This window comes from Vipera ursinii, assembly GCF_947247035.1.
Source record: "Vipera ursinii genome assembly, chromosome: 3".
NCBI classification, from domain to species: domain Eukaryota; kingdom Metazoa; phylum Chordata; class Lepidosauria; order Squamata; family Viperidae; genus Vipera; species Vipera ursinii.
Window position 1 is genome coordinate 127,817,575 of NC_139516.1, and position 19,329 is coordinate 127,836,903.

Consider the following 19,329-nt stretch of genomic DNA (forward strand, 5'->3'; position numbering starts at 1 on the left):
CCTTATCTGATAAAATATCCAGGAAATGCTGATCTTTCTTATCTGCAGTTCTTGTTACCAGAGTAGTATGATTCAGTCTCTCTGACTATAGCTACATTTGGTTATATTATAAAATTAGGCAGACTTTGATTATCCATTAAATCCACTAAATATTTTATCTCATTTTATTTTTATTTTATAATATATTTTTGTTTGCAATTCTGGCCACTAACTATAATAAAAATACTCATTCATGAGTGAAAGAGGGATTTATATGGGATCCCTATCTGGTTAATGGCAAAGTGACAAGCATCTGAGGTGGAGAAACGAAGTAATGTATATGATACTTTGAGAACAATAAACTATTATTTTTGAAGTTTCTATGTGTAGTGTCTTACCTACTACTAATGATGTGGAAGAAAATCAAGATGATCCTGTATGATTTTCTATGTAGTTCAAAATAACTTAATTGCAGATTCTTATTTACCAACATTTTCAGAAAAGTTTATTATGAAAACTCCTTCTTCTTACCATTTTCTCATGTAGTCCTTAAAAGTAAATGGTTTTCCTAAGCCCAAGAGGAGTAAAAACACTTACAATAATGATACATTAACAGGTTACTTTTCTGAAAATCATTAAAATGGTTTGTTTGAAAATTGAAATGGCTTGTAGTGTACTTTAAACAATTAAAAAATAAAGTGCCTATAAAAAAGCAGGGGAAATTTGATGATATAGAACTGAATGATTTTAAAATTATGCAGCTGCAAAACAGTTGTGTATGCATGACCAGCTTTCACTAAGTGGCTTACATTGTTTACTTCTTTCTCCAATTCAGCAGTTATTTTCCAGATATAGCTACTGCAAGTTTGCATGTGTCTTACTCTGTTCACCTACTTCCCACTGAACGCAACAGATACATCTGACAAACAAAGAGACACAGGTTTTTCAGCAGCAATTTGAAATTGCTTATCACATGAGAACTGGCCTTGGTTCTTACTTGCTATGAAAAAGAAGCAAGTACACTGCTTGCTCATGGACATTACTTCAGCTTTCACCAGATTCACCTAGCACAAAACTTTAGTTGTCAGTGTATATCAAACTTGCAATAATTAAATATGATCCATAGCATTTTAGGTTATACATTTCAAACCTGAATATTTATTCATGGTTCATTGAAGAAATACTTGCGCATACAGATTCCCAGGAAACAAACATTTCAGCCAACTTTCCATGTACCATAATCTACAGTTTTTATTTGTAGGAAAGACTGCATACCTGATTCCTGGATATGTAACAACCATTTTGAAAAGATGGAAAATTGCCCAAACCTCAGGAATTATTTAAAAATTAAGCAACAAGCAGATCCATACTATCTTTTAATTTTTTGCTCATTCTTCTAGAGATCAGGAAAGAAATGCAGAGAACCAGGCTACAATCAGAATGTTTGGCTGTGTTGCCAGAGCCGCAAGATCATTCTCCTAAAAGGCCACATATTTGCAAGACAAATTTCATCATCTCAGATTATCCATTAAAAACAAAGTAGCTGGTTTTTCCTGCAACACATTTAAGAACAGAACAAGAACAATCCAAATGAAATCTGAGTCATACATACTTTTTTAAAAATTCATTAGAAAAGAGCAAGAAAAAGTTATAAGCCATTACGACTTGCTTAACATGTTCCTGGAATGCCAATATCCAAGAATAGAAAAAGCTTAAAATAATTATTCCAAGAAATTACTAAACTATCCGCAGTATGTTGCATTGTGGTGAACATAACATTTCCCACAAAACTCTGCTTTTCAGCTGGGACAAATGAAGCGATTTCTCCCCCTCCCCCTCTCCCCTCCCCTTCATTAAACCTTTTAAACCTTAGGAATTAAGGCAAAACCAAGAGATACCCATTTTAAAAAAAAGATCTGGTAGTAGGACTTGCTTAATCTTTCCATTTGCAAAACACCACGGCTGATCTGGACAGCCAACTCATTTACGGGGCTGGTGGATGTGTTGGTTGACATGCTGTGGGGGAGGAAGTTTTTCCACAGAGGGATGTGGTTTCTGATGGGCCACTTGTGCTGCAGCTGGAGGGAAGTCTTTATCACCCTGATTAAAGAACAAACACATCAGCATTAAAAAAAAACATACAGACACATCAACAATTAGTCTCTCTCCCTGTTTTAAGGATAGGAAAGTATTGCCGAAATTGACCTTTAGACTGCTGATTTCAGGTTGGGGAAAACTGGTTTTCTGTCAGAAGTTCAGACTCTTGAAATCTGGAGTTAAGAACTTCTGAATCTGCACATATAGTTTCAAACAGGCTACACCATCCTTCACATCTTGTGGCCTATTTTTAGAAGGCCACAGTGGCACCCTTCTACGTTAAACGTAAAAAGTATTTGGGTAGCAGAATACTTGTTAAAGACTGAATTTGGGAATGGGAAATGAACATTTATATTTGAGGTCACTTAAATTTTTGTTAACTACTGAAAGCACTTTAATAAAAATCTCTCTCACACATCCACTCACTGCTGTTCAGACAGCACTGTTGAGCTTAGAATAAAGCTTAGCTTTACATGTTCCCCTCAACAGTAATGATGTCAAGAAACTTAAGATATGGTGCTGATGAAGACTATCTCATTTCACTCATCGGTAGTGAACCTGAGCTTAATTCTTCTAGTTTCTAGGCAGTTTAACAATTCGGAGGGGGGGGGGAGAAATCTGCCAAGTTTGACTTTTCTAATTATGTAAGCGGCGTTTATCAATCCTTCTAAGAAGATTTTAATACTTTTGTCAGTTTTAGTCAGCTTTGCAAACCTGTTTGATTTTTCTTGTTCACTAAGTAGCATGTGTCAAATTCTTGTCCCATGTTGTCTCCCAAGCACTTATGCTTGTATATATCAGCATGCGTCCATCAGAAATCCATGAGGTGTGCTTATTTGTGAATAGACTTTTGGACTTGCTCAATTTCAGCCTCCATAATAGCACTGTAGTGGGAACTGTTTGGAATAGGCATTATGCCTGTATGAATCAGTTAAGTACTGCAAATTCTAAATCCATTAAAATCTATAATGTTCAGCAAAGTCTTTTCAGATATTGGGCACTGAATTTCCAGTGTGCTGGGCTTTTGAAACACAAATAGAAATTGAAGTGTGCTTAATATTTGCATCTGAAACTGAAGTTTTACTTTTTAAAAAAATGAAATTACGGCTCTTATAGCAGTTACACATCTGACTGCATTCGAAATAAATATATTCAAGTAAATGAAGCATAACTTAAAAAGCTAATATATGATTTTGTAGCCATGCCCAGGTATATTGTAAGCAAGAAAAATCTTTCTTTCAGAATTTTTATTTGCTGAGTAGTTATGTGAATAAGTTATATTTGTACAATCTAATGCAATCTGTCTCCTCCTGGTATGTTTCAGAAGTTTGGGGTGTTTTTCACAAGCCAAAGCATTTTCAGTCATCTTTATGCTATAAGGATGTAATAGATTTAGGGGCCCAGAAGATGCTACAAGACTGCGCTTGCTTTTGAAAGAGAGGTTCTCCTATTATTCACTTGGTTATATTTTCAGTGCCTGGGAAAGAATTCCCTATTTTCCAAAATATACCTTTAGGCATTATTTCTATTAGTTTCCCAACCCAGGGTAGAAATTTTCCAGCCCTCCAGGATATCAGGCTAAGTTTTGAAGAAAACAAACTATTTTTCTTCATATTCCAATATACGTATTTTTACTTTTCATTTTGCACATTTAAATGTAAAACTGACAGGGGAGATAGAAATTGTAAAAAAAAAAGTGAGTTACAATTCACCTGAGTATTTTCAAATATGTACCGCATGAGGATAATTCACATCCTATTAAAAAACCCACCAAACTATTTTTCTTTTCCAAGATAATGGGAATTACACAACTGAATTATGTTATCTGGTATAGCAAAAAGAATTTCCTTGGTAAGGAAAATCATTGATGAAAAATGTAGCAGACGTTTGCAATTCATATTTTCATAGTGAAAAACTGAAAATTATTGAAAACTAGGACTTACCCTTGCAATTACACCAGAAATAAACACCGTTGGTTTGGGTGGACTGGAAAATAAAAGGAGAATATTTAGTAACATACTTAAATTGATTTGATAGAAGTCATAAAGCAAAATTAAGACATTTGAAAGGTATAATCAAACTTTCAAAATAGCCATTCTTAGAATTTGCTCAAAAGTGCCATAATATGTAACCTACTTAACCTTATTCACGCTTAATCAATTAATGCATGAGAGATGAGCTGAACAGGTTTATTCTAAGCAGTGGTGGGATTCAAATATGTGAACCACCAGTCCTCTGTGTGGATGCTGCTTCCGGAAGTCCATTCTGGGCCTGTACAGCAAAAAATTAGCTACCGGTTCTGCCAAACTGATGCGAACTGGCTGAATCCCACCACTAATTCTAAGGTATTTTTGATTTAAAAAAATAATAATGAAAGAATAAAAGTGGAAGTACCATTGCAAACCACAGAAGTTTTCTTGTTTAAAACAGAAGCTATTAGAGTTTATCACTATACAAATATGAATAAAAACATCTGTGGCAATTAAAATGTTGAAGAACCATGACTGTTACAACAATAACAGTTGCAGCTGGCAGTTACAGCAGCAATCCATTTATTTTGTTATTCTCCTTCTACTGTTTTTTTTGTTTTTACAAGAACTGCAAGATTTAGTAACTGGAGCCTAATTCAAAAAATATAAATCCCTAATACTAAGAATGAGCTAGGTTTATATTTGTCACATATCCATGCACTATTTTTCTCAGGAGTTCAACACTATGTTTTTATTGTTGCTGTTTCTAAAGAAATGGAAATGACCATTTTCTGCTCCCAAACCCACTATTATATATATTACTGAAGGACATGTCTATCCACAGCTATTAAGATGGTTAAACCACGTTTCTTGCATAGAGAAAGTGTGGATTACTTACAGTACGGCCTTTTACTATTTGCTTCTAACTTAACTGAAATAAATATGTAAGCTAGTTCCAGTCACTAATACAAGAGCAGTAGCCATCACTCTTATGAATTCAGTGTCAAACAGAAAGTTCACATTATCAGTGAGAAGGATTAACAGGCAATTGAAGTAGTTGACAGGGACTTTTTTCTCTTTCCACTCCTTCTACAATATTCATCCCTCTCCCTCTCCTTTTTCTTCACTCCACCCCTCCTTCCTTTTAAGTTGTCCAGCGGGCTTCACTCCAGTAATATAAAAAACAGAATCTTCATGGCAGGTTTGGTAGCTAATATTGGTAGCTTCAGACATTTCTGGAAAATCAAAGGGAAATGTAGCAATGCATCACCTGTTTCCCACCTTGTGCTAATCACGTTAGACTAATCAAAGAACAGAAAGAAGTAACATAATTAGCAAGATAATGTGTTTAATTTGTGTTTAGGCATGCGATTCGCTAACTCACCCCCGCTAATTCCATTTTTTCCACTGCACAAATACATGAGGCCCTTAAATCCACCTGTTAGAAAGGACACCTGGGAACTGTGTATGAGCTGCTCTGACCTCTTCACCAGGCTACAATGTACTTGTAGTAAATAAGCTCTTCTAATTCTATTTATCTTCATTTCCAAACACTGCCAGACCTAGCAAACTGCAGGATAAACAATATGCTTCAAGCACCATGGGGAAAGAGAAGCAGATGAATGAACAAACTCCGGCTTGGCTGGGTAGTAAGTCATTTCTATTATGTAGAAAGACTTCAAAGACTTCAAAGGTGTTAGCCCCAGTAGCGAAATAACCTGCATTTGCATTTTTTCCAGTCTCTTCTCAAATATTTGGTGGGAAGGGGTGGCATCTTCTCAAAAGGTAGATTTATTCTAATCAGCTACAATACAAAAATTAAGGGAACTGAATTATGACATATCTGGAGCACATTTTTGCTTTACAAACTTGTTGAATGAATATCTACTAAGCATTTAATGCACATGAAGAAAATAAGGAATAACAAGTAGCAGACAGTGTATTAATAAAACATGAAATTTAGTTTTCACACACGATTTGTCTGCTCTGCCATTTTCTGAGAGGCTTTATAATGGCAAATCTGAATTTGAATGATTTTCGTACATATTTCCCCCCTGACCTTTCAGTTTTCATTGTTTTCCAATGAACCATGAAAGTTGAGTACAACATTTTCTGACAATAACTCCCAAATACATTTATCTACCAATATTGCCAAGAATAACTATCGCTATGATGTTACCTATAGCAGGAAAGACACTAGTCTGGATATTCTTTTTCTCTCACTCTGCAAGAATTTCAACCTAAAAGCTACACAAAAATCAGCAGCAACATGGCAAAGTGCTCATAATTTGGGCTGAGGAATAAACGGATAAATTGGCTTAATCAGAAGGCTAAGGCCTAGGCAGTTCTGGGCTTGCAATTGTAGCATATGACTGAAAGCATGTAAGAGTCTTCTATAAACTGGCCCTCACAGAAGTTGACAATAACTTCTATAGTTCTTGGCAGGCATAGCCAACACTTTATTAATTGGAATGTATGCCAGGTATCAATTTATACAACTAAAGAGTACCAGACTCAGCTAAAACAGGTTTGGATATTGATACTTCCCTGGTCACATATGACTTGAAAAAGACAAATGCGCAACTCTGTCCAGGCAACCAGGCTATGTACTAATATCAAAAGAGTAAGCAAACAACAATTAGATTAGTACTTGGACAGGAGACTACTTGTAAATATCAGACTGTAAATTAATCTGGGGAATGACAACAAAAACATATGGGAAGATGACAATACTGCTGCTAATAAAACTAAAGGGACATGTCCATAAAACTTGATTCATAGGTATCTCTTTTTCTTTAGCTCTTTTTAAAGTTCATTGAGCCCATCAGCCTGCTACAGAGAACACTTAGGGTATTGGTCTAGGGCAGGGGTGTCAAACTGCCGGCCCGTGGGCTGGATGCATCATCCAGAAACCACGCCCACCCCATTGCTGGCAATGGCAAAACTGTCCCGATATGTTGCGCGACGTCATGTGACGTCGCGAGTTTGACATGTCTGGTCTAGGGAAATGGTTTCCAATTCAGACTCAGATATAAACTCCACTGGGCAGAGCCTAGACTCCTTCACAGGCCATAATAAGATTGAAAATAGCAGTGGGATGAAGAGGCCCATAGCCCATTAAAAAGAGAAAGCTAGAATATAAACATTTTTTTTAAAAAAAAGAGTTTTGGGACTGCAGGTAAATCAAAAGATCATGCCAACAAGTTGCAAGCCTTGAAGAAATTCAAATGATCTCTGATCAGCTGAGAGGAAAAACATACTTTCAAAAGACATCTCATTCTTCCCAAATGCCAAAGCTTCTCTGGAGCTCTGACTGCTTGTCCCTAAATAATTATGATGACTAAAGATCCCCGAGATACATTATTAGAAATGGCAGCAAACTGAAAGCTTATTAAAAGCAGGCTCTTAGTACGGTATTTATTCCCAGTCCTAGAGGAGATCAACCCTGACTGCTCTTTAGAAGGCCAGATCCTGAAGTTGAAACTCAAATACTTAGGCCACCTAATGAGAAGGAAGGACTCACTGGAGAAGAGCCTAATGCTGGGAAAGGTTGAGGGCAAGAGAAGAAGGGGATGACAGAGAATGAGGTGGCTGGATGGAGTCACTGAAGCAGTAGGTGTGAGCTTAAATGGACTCCAGAAGATGGTAGAGCACAGGAAGGCCTGGAGGAATGTTGTCCATGGGGTCGTGATAGGTCGGACACGACTTTGCAACTAACAGCAACAACAAAAAGTATTTATGCCAGACTGCTCCAAATTCAATGCTAATCACAGAGCCTGCATTCTTTCTTTCTACTTCCATTTTTAAGAGGGGCTCCAAAATCCTATATCCACAACATTTATCACAAGTAACAGCTAAAAATAAAAGGGATAGAGAAAATCTGGCAGTGATCTTCTCTCTCACTTGTCCAATGCTAAGGGACATAATTAGGAGGAGGAGGAAATAAAGTTTTGGTTTTCAATCCTTTTATACTCTGCTTTTGCTGCATCCAAAGTGTAACTTACACTCCCAGTATTTTGTAAGCTATAATGGCTGCTTTGACATATGTTGGCTTGAAGATGTAAGATGCTTTTGTTGTCCAGGCTTTAGAAAATAAAACATGTTCTTTTAGAAACATCATACGGAATTGTAACAGGTTCCATTTTTAAAACACTAATAATTTGTTACGTTTCAGAGAGTATTTTTATCTAAGATAAGCAAAGAGATTTCTTTTTAGCAATTAACATATGGAGGAGAAAATAGCCCTGCTATTTTCAAGTACTGCTTTTTTCAAGTACTAACTCTGATGTCACTCATACGCTGTTATAACAAAGAATCTGTTGAACACTGATCGCTTTGAGGGTTTCATTTATTTTTAATCCCATATAACTGAAATCTAATATATTATAACACAAGGGATTAAACATGCCATTTCCTGATGCTACAAATAAATCCCCCCAAAAAACTGATTAGTTGAGAAATGCATTTAAACTAAAGAAGAGATCTGACAGACTTGGTCTTTATGCAGTCACTCTTAATTATTGCTAGATCACGTCTATAATATTTAATATAGCCCTTTAGTGTCTTTAAAGTACTTTGTATTTGGGCAATAATCCTCATAAAAACCAAAGCTCTGGAACAACGATCTGTGTTATCAGCTTTAGCAAGATTTTCAGTCTGATAGGGCTGCATGTGCTGGCCTGCTTCTGATCTTTGTACCACGTGTGTCTTGACAAAAAAACTGGGCTCATTGATATAACACTCTCTATTACCACTTAGCTTCACTGTGCTCAGTGAATCCCTAAAGAAGACCTAAATTTTCTATATCTCTGCAGCAATACTTTGCAGTGTTGTTGTTGCAAGGGAAATACTGACATAACAACTATTGAACCTGGGACATGACTACTACTCTTGCTTGGTCACAGGAAAGCCTCTTTCTGATTTTGGATATTCTAAAGATATAATGATAGTAACTGAAATGCAGCCACCTGAGAATGCTTGTTACGCTTAAAGGTATTTATTTATTTATTTATTTTTGGGACTTATATGCCGCCCTATCTCCCGAAGGACTCAGGGCGGCTTACAACAATAAAAAACAACAATACAAAAATTAAAAAAGAATTAAATAACAGCCCCAAAATAAATTAACTACAGTTAAAAATTAAAACATATTTAAAAACCCATCATCAATCCAGGTCAGCCTGATGGAAGAGAAAAGATAAAGGTAAAGGTAAAGGTTCCCCCGCACATGCGTGCTAGTCGTTTCCGACTCTAGGGGCCAGTGCTCATCTCCGTTTCAAAGCCGAAGAGCCAGTGCTTGTCCGAGGACGTCTCCGTGGTCATGTGGCCGGCATGACTAGACGCCAAAGGCGCACGGAACACTGTTACCTTCCCACCGTAGTGGTCCCTATTTTTCTACTTGCATTTTTATGTGCTTTCGAACTGCTAGGTTGGCAGAAGCTGGGACGAGTAACAGGCCCTCACTCTGTTACGCTTACCCTCTAGTAAAATGTGGGTGATGGGTAAGGACAAGCCACAATCCCCATCTTATATGTGTGCAGAAATGATTTTGTAAAGTAATCAACACTGGTATCTTATGCTACAGGAACACAAAAGAATTGCAAATTATTATTTTAAAAATACCCAATCTTGTCTTGATGCAGCTCTGAAGAATCTCAATAGGGGGTTCTGAACAGGGTAATTCTACTTACTTTTCCTCTTTAAATTCTGATATTTCATATGGGAAGTACAATTTTTCTGGCAGGCAGCTGTCCTAAAATTACAACAGTTTGGTTTTCTGACTATTATTTAATTACTGTTTGCTTCTCACAATGCTCTGATTTTGTTAGCAGACTGACACAATGTCAGACATTTTATTAACACACAATATTGTTTTTCTAACAGCTTAAGCTAAGCTACACATTTACAAAGCTTTCCACAGGATGGCACTGGTGAACCTCCCAAGATTTTGAAACTGAATAAAAGTAAGCAGTTTATTTTTCCTAAATAAAGTTGCACGGTTGCAAATAATGTGCCCCCAAGCCTTCTGAAGAATTAATGTATACTTATAGATACACCCCTGCGGCCCTTAAAAAAAGACTATGCCTATTATTATTTTTGCACCATTCTAAAGTAAAAAAACAAAAAGCGGACAGACAAGAGGAAGATTTAACACAGTCATTGGTTTAAGGGACTTGAACATGCACTCATGTACACTGATTTATAATTCTCATCACCTCAGAGAGCAAGTAGTCCAAAGATCCAGGTTTAATAGCAATGAAATTTTCCCTTATTCCCTGTTGCAAGCAATCCAACAGTTTGATGGCAGGTTTCATATAGCTATAACATATTAAACATTCCCCAAGCATCATTCTTTTATTCAGCCCAGTGGAGGATATGATAAATGCTGCACTATTTGCAATCCCCACTGAGCCAATTTCTCTTTATTTACATGCAATGTTGGAAACTTGCAGCATCTTTCAATAATGTCTGTTTTCAAATAAAGTTTCATTTTGGGGGGAGAGGAGGCCTCCATTTGTCATTCCTGGATAATCAATCTTCTCAGTAGGGTATATAATTAAGGTCCCTAGTATGTTAGCCTGTATTTAGGAAGATGTTCTAGCACTCGTAAATAATCTTATTAAATGAATGAGCAAAACTACTAAATTCAGTTTTGCTTATTTATAGTTTTCCAAATCTTAAGTGCATGTATTTTCACATCACAACATTTGGAAAAGTGTAAATGTTGGCTTGCAGGTATTTGTTCTATAGATTTTAAAAGTACGAATAAATAATGGATGACTTAGATTTCATTTTAATCCATATATTTCATTTTTAAAACAAAAGGATATCTAAGTGTCTTTTTATAAAAAAATCTCCATTAAAATATAAAATCCCCTTTATCTCTAGGAAATGAAAAATCTCAAATTCCAGTTTGCATCATAAAATGTTTTATTATGCAAAACTCAACATCAAATGTATTACATTTGATTCAGTGTTGACTGTAAGTTTCAAGAATTGATGTCTTGCTGTGGATTATTCTACTATAAAAGGCTTAATATAGTTTTGCCCTAAATTTCCTTAAGAAATCTAAAATGCAAGATTGCATCAATTTACGGTAAGTTTTCAACAATGGGTGAAAAACATCCTTTGTATTGAAAATCTTGATGCATTCGTTTTAGTTCTGTCAACGTGTTCAAACAATGTGGTCAAGCCAATGTTTCACTGCTACTTGGAAAGCATTTGATTATTCACAATATTCCTATTACTATAATAATAAGGTATTGATTTCATTCAATTTAATCACTCCTGACAAATTCAAATAGATTTATGTAACTCCCTTTTTAGGCGACTGGATGGAGCTGAGTGTTTATTGGCTGGATGCCCACACAGAGTTTACAGCAGGTATTTTTTTCTTAGCGCTCTAGGAAAGAAACATCTGCCACTACCAAGGATTGAACTCTCAACCTTCCAAGTGGAAGGTGTGTCTTCACCACTAGGGGCATCACACCACTCTCTAATAGCTTTTGTAACTAATCCTGTTAAAAAGTATTGTGCTTCAGGTTCAGCCTGCAGTGTTATTCTTGTGTCACCTGGCTAAGTAGGATAGTCATTATTTGCTGATATAATGATGCAAGCATGTGACAGCGATACATGCAAGAATCATCCCTAAGAAATCAAGATTTAGCTTGATGAGTTACATGATACTAGGTTTAGGTAGTATTTTCAGACACAAAGGTGACTAGCAAGTACACTTTGGTCTTTAAGAAATGTGGGAATGTCTTTAGAACAAAGGACCTCTGTGAGATTTAAAAATGGAAGAAGCTTGAGTTCAAGAATGATAACAAAATATTTCCATTTGTGTAAAGTATTCTGCATTCAAAGGGTAAGGGTACTGTGTTCCACTGCAGCAACAAAGTTGACCTATTTTCACAGACATCTGATAACTGAAGATTGGTTTGGCTTGTTTCGAGCTTTTAGTGATATATACGCTATATAAATGTCATACAAATAACACACAAGCCTCCCAGAAGGTTTTCTTAGATTTCAATTTAAAGTCACTGTATTAAAACTATCCTAAAGATAGTGCTAAAAGAATTCATGGGAGTGAGAAATAAGAAGACAATTCTATGTCTTAGCTTTAAACTATATTAGTTATCAGATTGCTGGCACAGTACCACTAGTTTTTAAAGGTAACAATTCATTTCAGCTCTACTTGAATTTACAATATAAGGCACCTATAAGGCATTAGCAGGAGCCATACATTATCTCAAATTTGCAAACATCTTGAGTTTTTTTTATCATAGCTACAGTATTTATCGTGATAATAATTCTATTTATATAATGTTATGCTTAGATTCTTCTCTCTCTCTCTCTGCTGTACTCATTGCATTATGACATAAACAATTGTCTGAAATGGTATAGGGTTTCCTGCCTTAGCAGGGGGTTGGACTAGATGACCTCCAAGGTCCCTTCCAACTACTACTTCTTCTTCTTCTTCTTCTTCTTCTTATTATTATTATTATTATTATTATTATTATTATTATTATTATTATTGTTGTTGTTGTTGTTGTTGTTGTTGTTGTTGTTGTTGTTATTTTACTGCTGGGTAGTCCTTCTGATCTCCATCACCCAAGATTATTTATTAAAACAAATATTTGTTTTCTCTTTGTTTTATCACTAAAAGAGAGAGAGACAAAGGACTCACATGTTCCAGGATTGAGAAGTTATGCAAAAAAAAGAAGGGCAATATAATTCTTAGAATAAGTTAGATTTTCAAATAAACAGTTTTGTGGCAGTGGTTTGCTGAATCCAAAATATAAATATGCTGAGTGTATCTTCCAGATGAAAGATTTGAAGTCTGTGAATCAAATGAAAGGTCTCCTAATACTTATAGTAGAGGCAGACCATTTGCAAGATTTGTTATTTGCCAGTGGCAAGGGTCACAGTAGCTCTCTCAATCAGACCATGTTTTAAATTTAAACTTGCAGGACCAATAGACTTGCATTTTACACAATGTATGCTGGGTAGTTTGTACAAATGCATATTAGAGGTAAAATGAGTAATAAGGTAAATATAGGCATATTTATTATATGAAAATAAAGAGCCAAAGTGGTACACAGGTTATGTTATTGTGGTTGCCAGTGGACCATAGAGTTCACTGCATGACTTTGAACCAATCACTCTCTCATTCCATCCATTCAGAAGATGATTATTCTTGAGACAAAACAAAGAGGACTACAGTGAAGATTGCTTTGAAATCTCAAAGGAAAAGACAGGGCATAAAATTGTGCATGTATGTATCTTAAGTTATACTACTGGTTTTATTCATTCCATGATGCTGTTTAAATCCCTACAAAATATAGTAGATTGATTGGTTTGGTGAATTACATGAGGTAAAGCAGCGTTTCCCAACCTTAGGAACTTGAAGATGCGTGGACTTCAACTCCCAGAATTCCCCAGCCAGCTATGCTGGCTGGGGAATTCTGGGAGTTGAAGTCCACGCATCTTCAAGTTCCTAAGGTTGGGAAACGCTGAGGTAAAGTCCAAAACCACTGGAAGTTTCTAGTTTGGGGAAGGTTCTAATAATCCCGTAGGATTAACATTATGTTGTTCTGATTAGGTTAAAAAAAAGTATGTAAATACTTCAAAAGCCAGATTTGAGAGAATTACTTTTTCCACACTAAATGACTTATATTAAATATTTTGAGTGGAAATGTAATACTGGATCACAAATCCAATTGTGTTACTTTTGTTTGTTACTTTTCTCATATGGCACAATACTCTTATTACCACAAAGATTCTACAAATGATAAATCAAGTGTGGGAAAGCTATTTCTTTTGCTATCCTTGAATTCCTGTCTGAGCACCATTTAAATAAATTTGAAGTGGGAAACACAGGAAGTACAGTATAAGCCATTAGTTCCCCAGAACTTTGCCTTCTCTCATTTATGACACAATCTTGCATCATCATTGCCAATTCCAAAGGATTATGCTGCTCCAGGGCATCAAAAGGTTGTCTATGACTAAATCATTTCAATGCATAATATTTTTTTCTACCTAGTTACTACTATATACTCAGAACTGAATTTCAGCTAGAGTACTTTCTTGAAAAACGGAGAGAAAGCTATCATAGCTATTGTAATAAAAGGATGGTACAAAGCATTTAAGGGCATCAAATATTGGTTAAGCTAGCTTCAACACAAAATATGCTTTGAAGTTCACAGGTAAGTGAAAGCAATCCAGTTCTTTGTTTTAGACATTTCTAAATAATAAAATATATAGAAGTAAACTATTTTTTTCAGGTTGGCCTCTTTCCAGACTCTACTTTCTTCAGGGGCTAGACATCTTTTACAGATCAGGAGCTTACTTTTCAGGAGGAGGGTTACATCACATAACTGGATAGAGTTGTAAGTTTTTGCTTTTTTTCCTGGTTCTCTTGAACAATGGATTAAAGAAATTAAATACTGTTGGCTACTGAAGTACCAATCCCCCCCACAAAAGGAGAGAGAATGCAAGGATTGTCTGTCCATGGCTTGCAGAGTCCCAACACTCTAACATCTGAGCCACTGAAAGGGAACTCAGCCTTCTGCAACTGAAACATTATATTGCCAGCTCTGAATTTTCTCACATACTATCCTAACATTTAACCTTATTCCAAACTCTGCCAAGTTTTAGCTTCATTGACACCTTGTCAAAAACTACCTTTAGTTGCTTTAGTACAATATGACAGAACTTTTTTCATTAGCTTCACTTCAGATTAATAGATACATAGTTGGTAATAAATGAAGAAATATAATGTGGGTGCTTTATCTCATATTGTCAACTTTCAAACGAACTTGGCCGCAGCCATCTTCATTTCGTTTTCAGTTGCCACAGTAATGGGAGGAGGGAGATGTATTCTTTTAGTTTAGACATAACAATAACTGTTCTGTGGGAACCAAGGTCAAGCTACCTAAGTTTTGGCAGGCTGAGGCTTCTGTTAGAAAGCCCACCAAAGTAGTTAATTGGGGATTGTGATTTATGACATATTGCAGGGGTGGGAAGTTCAACTTGTTACTTTGTAACCTGGGGGGGACTTTCAGTCTTGGTTTCACCTTTGTTCATGCCGATACTATGTAGCCAGCAGTGTGCTGCAGCTGCCAAAAAAGCCAACACAGTGCTAGGCTGCATTAACAGAGGGATGGAAGCAAGATCACGTGAAGTGTTAATACCACTTTACAATGCCTTGGTAAGGCCACACTTGGAATACTGCATCCTTCACCATGAAGTAAAAAAGATGTTGAGACTCTAGAAAGAGTACAGGGAAGAACAACAAAGATGATCAGGGGACTGGAGGCTGAAACATATAAGGAACGGTTGCTGGAATTGGGTATGTCTAGTTTAATGAAGAGAAGGATGAGGGGTGACATGATAGCAGTGTTCCAATATCTCAGGGGTTGCCACAAAGAAGAGGGAGTCAATCTATTCTCCAAAGCACCTGAAGGCAGGACAAGAAGCAATGGATGGAAACTAACCAAAGAGAGAAGCAATCTAGAACTAAGGAGAAATTTCCTGACACTTAGAACAGTTAATCAGTGGAACAACCTGCCTCCAGAAGCTGTGAATGCTCCAACACTAGAAGTTTTAAAGAAGAGACTGGACAGCCATGAGCAGGGGGTTGGATTAGATGACCTCCAAGGTCCCTCCCAACAACAACAACAACAACAACTTCTTCTTAGTTACAAATGTCATCTAGAGAAATGACTTACTCAAAAATTATGTACATTAAACTTGATGTGCTTTACATTTTTAAACCATGTACTGGTTCTCTTTTCAACCATTCTTTCACTCATGATCCATTATCTGCAACACCAAGTCACATTATTTTGCATGATAGGTAATAAGAAAACTAAGTAGAGAATTTAGTTAAAATTAGTAGACAATTCTGAATCCAATACATTCAGCTGATACCAATTAACCATGGGCATTTCACCTGCCAATTCTTTAGCAAAACTTGTCCAAATAACTTTAATATAATCCATTTTCCATCTGAACCATGATGGTTGCAGAATTAAAAATTATCTTCCTCTTCCTTCTTTGACAACATAATCCTAATGATTATTTTGGAATTAGTATTTGGAAGAAAATAGAAGGACACTTTGATTCCAACAACAAATGAATGAATGGTTGTAAAAGTTGATGGAATTAGCAGAAATAGCTAAATTGACTGCTTTGATTAAAGAAAAGAATACAATTAACTTTATCTCTATTTGGAAATTGCTTTTGGACTTAGTGCTTGAGGTGGGAAAAAAATGAAACTTTCATTTTCGGTTTTGCTAATTAGATAGGTTTGTTGTTGCTAGTAAGTATTATTATGTAAAAGTAAAAAGTTGAGGTTGTATGTTATAACCTTATTGTACTGCACAAAAAGAGTCAGAAGTCAATGCTTTCTCCTTTCTTTTCCTGTTTACCCTACATCTCTTTCCCTTCCCCTCCCTTATTTTCCCATAATAAAAAAAATGAAATATAAAAAAAGTATTTGGAAGGAAATTCAATTTCCTCTTTTTATAGCCAGCATCTAGTGACCCTAATAATTCACATCAGAAAATATTAAGTGGGTGTGACAATATTGGAGAGGCTTTTAAGAAGAGACTGGACATCCACTTGTCTGAAATAGTTTTAAGATCATCTGTTTGAGCAGGACCTCCAAGATCCCTTCCAACTCTGTTATTTTATATTTTGTATACTGTATTAACTAAACATTATGTATTTACCAAAGCATTCCCCAACTGTGGCACACAGACTGTTGTATAGCTTCCTCTATACATAGCCAACCAATGGTATTCTAAAATATGGATAAAACAGTCCTATTTTCTTTTCATAACTCAACCAATACAGTAATGTTAGATTTCTGCACCTAATGTAGTTTTCCTCAACTTGCATACCAGGACATTCTCTGGAAATATGGACTTCAATCTCCAGAATTCTAGCTGGAGAATTCTGGGAGTTGAAATCCACTCACTGGGGGCAAGTGGACCTATTGGCTATTTTAGTTCAGTATTTTTATAATTATAATACACATCATCCAATAATCTTTGTTACTTTCAGAAAGAAATTAAAAATTATGAAATAAAATCATATTGACCTTTTCAGGATTTCAAAAGATAAAGTTCAGTCCCTTGATTGAAAAAAGGTTTAGCCTAATTGAAGAGAACCGAAATTATCAAATAAGAGAGATTTGTGCTGATTACTAATTCTATGTTTTTAGTAGTATGTAATGGTATCTCACTTATAAACTTGTATAGCAAATCTGGAAAAATTGATATGCTGTATCAATTTTTTTCATTTCATCTCAGAGTTAATGTAATTCATACTTAAACTGTTCAGGTAAGGCACGTGTAGGCTTAAAGCATAACACACTAAACTGCGTTTACCTGAAATTCCAGAGTATATTCTACTTATCCCACATGAACCTTCTACCCAAACATTTTATATTGGGAGGAGGAAATATGGAAAATGAGGGATGCTCCTTTTTGAAACCAGAGGCAAGCTCAGCTACTGCATTAATTATAAATTAATCCTGCAAAGTGGAATGCATATAAATGTGGCTATAATGTGAATCTAACAATATAATTTGGGCATAATACAAGTTGTGACTTTAAGAATAATTATCTAGATATAATTTTGGAGAAATATTTTCTGTGATGTGAACATGCTGCTGAAGCAAAGGAGATTAATTTTCAAATGAATCCTACTGAAAGCTTCTTCGCACCTCTTTAATTTAGGAAAACATCATCAATAGGGCCATCAGGCAGAATGTCTGCTTCTTTGACCCAAGTTCCTGTTCTGGAAAAATAAATAAATATATATATTTAGATATTTAGAATGCTGTGCTCACTCAGCTTGGTTGTTTTCTTGCAGACGTTTCATTACCAAATTAGGTAACATCATCCATCCTTGTAAGAAGTGGGGTTTGCTCTCATTTTATGTACTAATGGTTTGCCCTGTCACTGTTGGTGGGACAACTGAAGAGTTTAACCTATTTAATTAGATGTCCATTCAGTTGCCCAGCACGTTGCTTAGGGGTTTTTAGCAAACGCGAAGAACTTAGTTTTAGAATAATTGATCTCCAATGCTTCGTCTTTATAGTATATATTCAGCTAAAGTTTAAAAAGCTCATTTTAAAACAATTGGTTTATAAGGTAGCATCATCCACATACAAAGTATCACTATGTATTTATTAGCTAATTTTGTATGCAATACTGTTTAACTTAATCAGTACACAATTAATATATAAATTATATAACAAAGAATGCAGCCTGCCTAATTCTTCTTCTGTCTAATTTCACTCATGTTGGTAAAGGTCTAGACCTATCTGTTTCGTTCCAAAACAAAATATTAGTAAAATAGAGAAAACACAAATATGCTGAAAAACTTTTGGGGGAATGGAAAACAATGAAAACGTTTGAATTCTCTATTCTTAATCAAAAATGGAGTTTCCAAATGGAGGAATTTGATTTGGCAACATTTGTTTCCAGAGTGCAAACTAAGTAAAATGAGTGGATCAAGGAAGCAAAAGAAATTACATTTAGATAACCTTTTATTGTCATTTTTTTTACTGTGGGCACAACAGCACACATCAAAAATGAAATTTAATTGCCCGCTCTCAAAGTGAAACACATACATGACACGCACCTAACCATACTATATACAACATATGTATAGACCCACACCCCTACATTACATAACAAATAAATATTAAATACTGTCCATCTTGAATACATAACTGAAAGAGGAAGCTTGAGAGTTCACAAGGTTAATGCTGTATGGAATGAAACTATGGCTGAATCTGGATGTTCTGCTACGGGTACCACAAAGAAGAATCTCAGTTACTGTGAATTGTCTTTCTATCCTTTAATTTATCCGTCCTAAACATGCAAGCTGATTTAATTTAATTTTAATTTAATTTAATAATATTTGTATACCGCCCTTCTCCCTGAGGACTCAGGGCGGTTCACAGGGCAGAATAAAATACTAAATACAAACATTAAAAAGAGATTAAATGATTGCCCAAGTTAAAACAATTGGAATAGAATTCTAAAACACCAAGTTAAAATTAAGACACCAAAAATAAAAAACCCCACCAATCCCCATCAGGCTAGGCCGGCTTGTACAAACAGAAACGTCTTGAGATCGCGACGAAAGGAGCGAAGATCGGGCGCCATCCGGAGCTCTACCGGTAGCTGATTCCACAGCTCCGGAGCGCCCACAGAGAAGGATCTCCCCCTGGGGGCCACCAATCGACATTCTCTGATCGGTGGCA

General features: G+C 35.8%; 1 protein-coding gene across 1 annotated transcript in view; it reads right to left on the reverse strand.

Moving 5' to 3' along the window:
• Positions 1–1,204: 1,204 nt before the first annotated feature.
• Positions 1,205–19,329, reverse strand: part of DAP (death associated protein) — a 36,856-nt gene continuing 18,731 nt past the window's right edge. Inside the window, exons 3-4 of the mRNA XM_083358921.1 lie at positions 4,020–4,062; positions 1,205–2,079 (exon numbers count right to left, since the gene is read on the reverse strand). Of these exons, the coding sequence (XP_083215047.1) occupies positions 1,960–2,079; positions 4,020–4,062 (163 nt within the window). The 3' untranslated portion in view covers positions 1,205–1,959. The remainder of the gene's footprint in view (positions 2,080–4,019; positions 4,063–19,329) is intronic.